This window comes from Octopus bimaculoides, chromosome 4, assembly GCF_001194135.2.
Source record: "Octopus bimaculoides isolate UCB-OBI-ISO-001 chromosome 4, ASM119413v2, whole genome shotgun sequence".
NCBI classification, from domain to species: domain Eukaryota; kingdom Metazoa; phylum Mollusca; class Cephalopoda; order Octopoda; family Octopodidae; genus Octopus; species Octopus bimaculoides.
In genome coordinates, this window is record NC_068984.1 from 97,352,135 (window position 1) to 97,360,232 (window position 8,098).

The window sequence follows — 8,098 nt, forward strand, 5'->3', positions numbered from 1 at the left end:
ATATCATGAACTGTCTGTGTAAAGAATAAAAAAAAAGGAAAAGAGTGGAAAGTTTTGTGAATAGGGGCAGGGTAAGGTTGAATATTTAAGAGAATTTGCAGCGTGTAAGATGTTTGTAAGCAATTCCAGAACAACAAAAGCTGTTACTTTCACTGCAAAATTAAAATTTCGTTTGTGTCTAAATATTTTCGTTCTTTGAAACCATGGCAAAACCCTGACAAAAACTCGGGCTGCATCTGTTTTATCAGTGAACAAGTCTTGGTTTCAAAGTGACAAAAATATCAAGACTGAAATGCGATTTAAATGTTGCAGTGAACCAACCGTTTCTCTTTGTGTGTGTGTTTGTGTGTGTTCTTGAATGGCTTACAAACATCTACTCTTCAAATTGTTTTACACCAATTACACTATTTTTTTTTCCGGCTCGGGTCAAACACTATAGTTTAAAGGACATGGACTGACAATGTGAATTTTCCGAGTTCTCTCCCCACCCCACTTTCGTGAGCCTGCTTTTTGTTTTCATATTCGTTCAGAGCAAGTTGTTTTACATCTATTACACTATTTTCTTTTGTTTTTTGGCTCTGGTGAGGTGACTTAGAACATTCACGATGTGAATGTTCCGAGTCCTCTCCCCACCCCCACTTTCGCGAGCACGCATTTTTTTTTTCATATTTGTTCAGAGCAAGTTGTTTTACACCTATTACACAATTTTTCTTTTGTTTTTGTGCTCGGGTCAAACACTATAGTTTAGAGGCCATGGACTGACGATGTGTAACAATGTGAACGTTCCGAGTCTTCTCCCCACCCCACCCCTTTTGCGAGTGCGCATTTTCTTTTTATAGTCGTTCAGAGCAAATTGTTTTACATCTATTACATGATTTTTCTTTTGTTTCTTGGCTCTTCTTTCTCTGTTCATTCAGATAAGCTGTAGAAATTGTTGCAAGCACACACAAACACAAAAGTTCTCTAGACATTTAGCTGTTATTTTTAGCATATTGAGTTTCGTGGTGAGCTGGGCCGGCCTTAAGCTGATTGGACTGATCGCTCTCAGTCGGGACTCATGCTCAAGAGGCCACATTCTATACTGCAACATTTTATAAAGGTGATCTTCGGGAAATCTTTTAAAATAATCTAAAACATACTTTCTACGCAAGATATCAAAAGTGTAGCGTGATGGAGGAAAAAGACAACAGACAAAAAAGCAAAAGGGAGAAAGAAATACAGAGACTTTACCTGTTGACCGTGGCGGGATGAGCGATCACTGACCAGATAAAAACACGACCTTTCACATGCACCGGCTCTCATCGAACTCGCCGCATGTGCTTTGTGCCCACGCATGCCCCCGTGGCTCTTCCGCCAGTCGCTGCAGTCTTCATTTCCATTTGCTTCATCTGCAATCCTCTCCACTAACACCACATAGCTCATCACAGCCCATAACACCACAAACACCAAAAAAAGATAAACCCATTCGTCCAAAACTGCTTGGATCAGCTGTTGAATAGGTAAATTTTCAGATTAACACCCACACGATTTTCACTAGGGTGTTAGGGTTAGGGTTTTAGGGTTAGAGTTAGGGTTAGGGGTTAGGGTTAGGGTTAGGGACGGAATTCCCTAACCCTAACACCCTAGTGAAAATCGTGCAGGTGTTAATCTGAAAATTTACGTTGAATATGAAGAAATGTATTGTATTTTTAGTGTAAGGGTCAATATGTATGTTTGCATGTGAATGTTTGTGAGTGTTTATGGAGATGTTTGAGTAAAATATTTGTGCGTCTGTAAGAGTACGTATGCAGATGAATTGTATGTATATATATGTGTGCATATGTTTGTGTGTGTCAGTTTCTATAAACATGTTTAATTTTGGGAAAACATTTTTATTTCAGTAAAGTCCATTTTATATATATATATATATATATATTCGCCATGATAGATCGCTGACCACTACATTTATATTTTTTTTCTCCTTGTTTCTTTCTGTGTTCCTTTCAGTTGAAGAGCGTAGGCTCGAAACGTCAAAGACTTTCTCTATTCCCGAGCATTAAACTAATACATCCATTTGTTGTTTACACCACCTGTCTTCGTCTGTTGTTTTTTTCTTAAATTCTCCCATACACACACACACACACACACACACACATATATATATATATATATATATATATTTGTAATGGATCTTGCATGCATGAAGTGGATTCGATCCACCATAGCCAAATCTAAATTAACACTGCAACAGAACTTTTCCCACCGAGGAACAATGGTTTTTCTCTGACAGCAGTTTTACATTTTCCAGATGCATTTAGCTTAGGCCGAAATAATGTCTTCACCACTTGACCCTTTCTAACCCCTTCTACTTCACCAAAAGCTACAATGAAGATAACAAGACCACCAACTAAATCTATTGTTCTCAACGATACGTTTATCCTTCTGGATAGTTTTAAAAGCAAGAAAACCCCAAGCAAAAACCAATTAGTCACCAGTCGGTGACGACTCAATGAGAACGAAGTCTGGCTGACCAGCTAGAAACTTGGCCAGAGGGAGTAAAGAAGTTTACTGTCAGCAACTGTGAGACAACGTCTCACACCCTACAACTCTCACTAGCTCTAATTCTGTTCTCTTACATCATCACGTCCTACACCCTACAACTCACATTAGCTCTAATTCTGTTCTCTTACAACATCATTCTATCTCTCTCTGTAATTACTACTAAACAATGAAGAGGATACAAACACAAACTTTACTTCGCATGCTTTTGGATTTATCATAACCTGCCCGTCGAGGCAAGGTATTGTAATGTAACGGTAAATAAATATTTCCTTAAAACTTCATGCATTGTTCATCTTTCGCATCCTACAATATGCAATTATAACAAATTTTTATCGTCACAACTGCTGACTCCGACATTTCATATCATTGTGTACCTAATCAAATTTTACCCGTTACGACTGGTAACTACACAATCGTTACATATATATGTATGTGTGTGTGTATATAAAATATGTTTGTATCTGTTTAATTTTGGGGATACTTTCTTTTGCTGCTTCACTATAAATCTGAAATTAAATTTGAAATTAAAATGTTCCCCCCATCCCATATTCTCCATATTTTTCCACGTAGATTGAAAAAAAACCTTGAAAAAAATTTATAATTTGGGGTAGGGAGGTGGAATTAAACATTTTGAAAACGTAGTTTTTTGCATATTCGGAATCTCCGTCATCGAAAACGTTTTGGTGACCGGGCGCTAAACTAGATCTTGAAAGTTATGAAAAATGGATCGTGTGAACTTTCCGACAGTCTTCTTCCCACCCCTTCGGAAAACATTTTCCTCACAAATTTCTTTATAATCGTAATCTATGCTGTTTGAACGGTGTTTCTGTAAAATTTCATTAAAAAATATCCATTTTTCTGAAAGTTATGAGGGGGAAAAACGGATCGTGTGAATTTTCAGACAGTCTTCTCTCCACCCCTTCGGAAAAAAATTTTCTCCAGAAATGTCTTTATAATCGTAATTTGTGCAATTTGAACGGTATTTCTATAAAATTTCATCAATATATATCCATTTTCCTGGAAGTTATGAGGGGAAAAATCGGATCTTGTGAATTTTCCGAAAGTCCTCTCCTCACACCCAAGTTCGTTTGCGCAATTTATTTTTATATTCGTTTTCTACACAGTTTTTAACACCTAGCAGGGGTTTTTTTTTTGTTTTGTTTTCGGTAACGGGAGTCAATCTTTATATTAACCATAAGATCACATATCCAAACCCATTGGATTTGTAATCCGTTTAGTCTATGGAAAAATATCAATATAAGAATTTATACTTAATTAACATCTTGTCTCTCAGGCTTAAGCTATAATCATTTAGAGTCAGCTCGAGCGGACATGTAATCAAAACGATTCAAGTCATGACCATCCCGTCTTTTTATGAATATAGACTACACTGTCTGTCTGCTTCCCTTAATGGGTATAATTTGAGGGAGATTTAACCTCTATTTCTAGCATTTCGAACAACTACATGACGCACACCAATGAAGAATGGCCAGCCTCAGTAAGAATCGGTTTGGTATGATGGAACTGAACATCAACTCCAACGAAGAATAAATACTTGCTCAACACTAGTCACCTCTGCGTGGTCACTCCAGCAAGTAGAAATAGCAGCCAAATTTCCGTTAAATTACATCCATTATCCTAAAGGGGAGGATACAGATAATGTAGGAGGGTCATGGTTAGAAACCTTTGATCATAAATGTCTGATCGATCGGGGCTGACTTGGGTCTAAATAGCAATAACTTAAGACAGAAAGCCAGAAGATAATTTGATATAAATTCAGATACTAATATCTTCTATCAACAAAATGGAATGTTTGCAATGTAGCCTGGAGACAGTATGGGTTTCAGACTGTCATCAGAAGCATTCGGGACGTAAGTGAATTAAAGCCGGTTTGTAACCTGACTCTACAACTTTCATCGCAATCTATTTCGATAGTTGCAAATTATTTGCACAATGCAGCGGAATGTAAACAAACACCCACATCCTGCTCAGTTAAACTGAATAAAACAGTCGGTGCTTTCGTGTCTTCTGTTATAACGAATCAGAATTATATTTTGAACAAGAAGTGAGAAAAAATGATGAACTTACAAATAACAGTGTTAAAGAGATGGGTACGAAGAAAACAACGAACCAGTGTGGAAGTCGGGGTCTAGCAACAGTGATACTTTCCTTCTGAACCGCCATTATTATAATTGTTATTAATTAATAACTGTTTTTCATCCAACTTCCTCTGCTTAGCCTTCTTTTTGATAAAACACTTGACACAATTGCTGAAGAAGTTGTGATGTGATAAACGAGTGTTGACGTTTAATGTAGACTCCACGAAAGATATAAATCTGTCAGTGAAATATATGCTACAAAGAGCTAATTTACTTGAAATAACTGCAGCATATTACAATACAAAGCAACCAAGACGATTAAGTTAGTGGAGATAGTTTCAACAATAGAATCGTGCTAAGAATGTAATGCACTAATTAATACAGGACACTTTAAAGTACGAAATATTTTCTATGGCATTTATTTTCCACAAATTCAATAAGAAAACGGCAGTCAGCCGAGAATGGATGCGGTGGGGTTGTCTTTTCATAATTGTCATTTAAATTTTGGGGCTTTCACTAAGACGAGTCGAACGGTATTATGACATGCCTATATAGAAGAATTAAGATCAGTGTGCGATGGTAGTCTTGGACCAGCCAATGTCCTGTGAATGGAATTGATTGGTAACTGAACGAAAGCTTATTTTGTGTGGGAGGGTGTATGTATGTGTATGTGAGTGGTGCTTGTCTAAGAAAAAATAAGAGAGGGAGGGGGAGAGAGATGTTTGTATTTACATTACATTCTGTAGTTTTATGCTTTTGAAATACCATATTTGAAAAACAAATAAGGATCAGCAACAAGAAAAGCATCCATCCATAAAATACTGCCTTATATAAGTCTTCATTCAACCTTTGCTAGCCTAAAAAAAAAATGGGCATAAAATGAATCAGCAAACATAACTGGCTTATCATGACAGTTAATATTCAAAACTTCATCCTCTCTGCTGTGAAACTTAACTGACTTTGATAATTTGTAACAATATCTGATTTTGAGACTTTATTGTTCAAGATGGATTTATGTACTTTGATCTCTTTTTCTCCAGAATTTTAAATGTAATCCCCTCTTCAGCTAATAGCCCATATAAAATGTAACTTAGATATCAAAAAGAGTAACCACTAATCAAAGTTCACATTACATTATTGTTACTCTGTCATCACATGAGCAATCCATCCTTACTCTATTGATTCAGATTTTGAAAAGATAACATGCCATAAACAATTGAACTCTACACCACAAAACTGTTTAATTTATGGAACTATTGCATCAGAAAATTATTTCAGTTCTATAGTGTAAGGGTAATGACTGTGTTCAATATGCAGAAAAGGAGTAGATAGAAATTCCATACAGTGTAGCCAATGTAAACTATGGGCACATAAGAGGTGTAGTGGGGTCACACACAGACTAACAGAGAAGGTAAGTTCCTATACAAAATACATTTCTTCAAATACTTAACAGGCTTACTTGAAGTGGATAATAGCTTATGTTATGTAGAAGACCAAACAAGCAGTGGAAGTGCCTACACAAGGTTCACAGTAGCCAAAGTAAGTACAGAGTGGAAAAACTTGTGTAAGCTATAATATTTGCTGCTAATAAAGGGTTTCATTCTCAGAATGAAGGACAGATTGTATGATGCTTGTGTATGAAGTGCAATATTGCATGGTAGTGTAGATGAAATATATCTGACAAATAGCTTCAGACCACCTAGAGAAACAATCAATACAGGTCAACAGATAGACATCATCTTGAACAAGTTGTGAGGGTACAACCATATCTATAGGCACGTATTGAAAACAAGCAACTGGTGTAGCAAAAGTTCTAAGGGGCACTTTAGTATGCCAATGAACTTTAGCTTTCTGACAAGATATAAAATTTCTGGCCCATTTACAAACATAACTCTTCATTTCTAGCCAAATAAATGAGCTGAAATAGATTACTCCAATGCTGCAACTCCAGGGTGCCTCTGACAATATAGAGCAGAAAGAACTCGGTTGATGCTTAGCAGATACAAAAATTTGTTCTTGGAAATATCACATCAAATATACATTGTAGTGGCAAGAGACAAAAGGAAGATAGTGTTGAGTTTAGCTGGAGCAATTAATCTGTTTGATGATCCACAGCAATTTTCTGTAGCTCAAGAGTGCAGAGTATTTATATGAGTAAGGGATAAAGCAAGACCTGCACAATTATCAGAACCCTTGATAAAAAAAAATATCATCAGTGAATTGTGATATAAAATCAAGATGCTTGATTTCTCTTGGTGAATGTTTATCTGGTTTAGATACCAGTGCAAGAGTCATGGTTTATGATTAGTCTAAATAACAAAATTTCTCCCTTCCAGGAAATTAAATTGTTTAGCTGAAAGTATGCTGCCAATAATTTTCAACCAAAGGTATTGTAGCTAGTTTCAACACTTAGGCTTCTCACTTCAGTATCACAGCCTACCATACTGCATAAAATGCAAGGGCCTGTTTGGAAAGATTGTGTCACCTTAAAAGGCATTAGCACTTACATGAATATGTACAACTTGACCAGTTTGATTGGCTGGTGTGTAACCAGGTGACTTGAAATCTTCCCACCAAATAGTCTGCTGAAACCTTGTAGAAAAAATTCATTGGGTTATAAAAACCTGGCAAATTTAACTCCAGACAGAAGCATCTAAAAGCCACACAGAATCATGTCACTTTGCTATGTGAGATGATTTCTCCTTTTCTTCAACCATCATAGAAAACATCAGGTGTTACACAGAAATCTGTTGGTCAGCTTTGTGATAAGGTGTTCTCATATTTTTCTACTCTCGCCTTCTTTAATAACTACAAATATCATATAAATCACTAAAATATTATTTATAAGACTTGTTATTATCAGATATGTATTCAAATAATTATTGTACAAATTTAAATGCAAATGTTTTGGATAACAAATTATATAGAAATTTATCCAAATATAAGAGTAGTCATTCTTGCCTTTACACACAGCCAACCTAATATTGTGTACTACCAATAACAAATTAATAATTAAGGCCTACACTAAACACATTTTGAAGTGGTGGTGGCGGCGGTCATTATTATGTCATTAATAATAAGCAATTGAGTAAGAAGCAGAATTCATAGACAAGAATGAGCATAAAAATAGTTAGGTATTTCTATAAATTCATTATACTTAACTATTTATATCTTGCATTTGTACAAAGACATCTTATCTTACATATAATCAAATGCAATGTGACCTGTCAATCATGATAGAGGGAAAGCAGAGTCATAAATTGTATGTACTTTATCAGTTTCACAAACGCATGTGCATACACATGCACGTGCGCACACACAGAGACACATATGCACAAAGACAAACACAGACATACATATATATATGAAATTAAATATTAAACACTTGTTTTCAAAATATTATCATTCACATAACATCATCATCATCGTTTAACGTCCGCTTTCCATGCTAGCATGGG

At 35.9% G+C, this 8,098-nt stretch overlaps 1 protein-coding gene across 2 annotated transcripts in view; it reads right to left on the reverse strand.

The window, feature by feature from the left end:
• Positions 1-8,098, reverse strand: part of LOC106876837 (uncharacterized) — an 81,299-nt gene that overhangs the window by 29,488 nt on the left and 43,713 nt on the right. For both annotated transcript variants that reach the window (XM_052967302.1, XM_052967301.1), the window contains exon 2: positions 1,231-1,488. In XM_052967302.1, the coding sequence (XP_052823262.1) occupies positions 1,231-1,488 (258 nt within the window). The remainder of the gene's footprint in view (positions 1-1,230; positions 1,489-8,098) is intronic.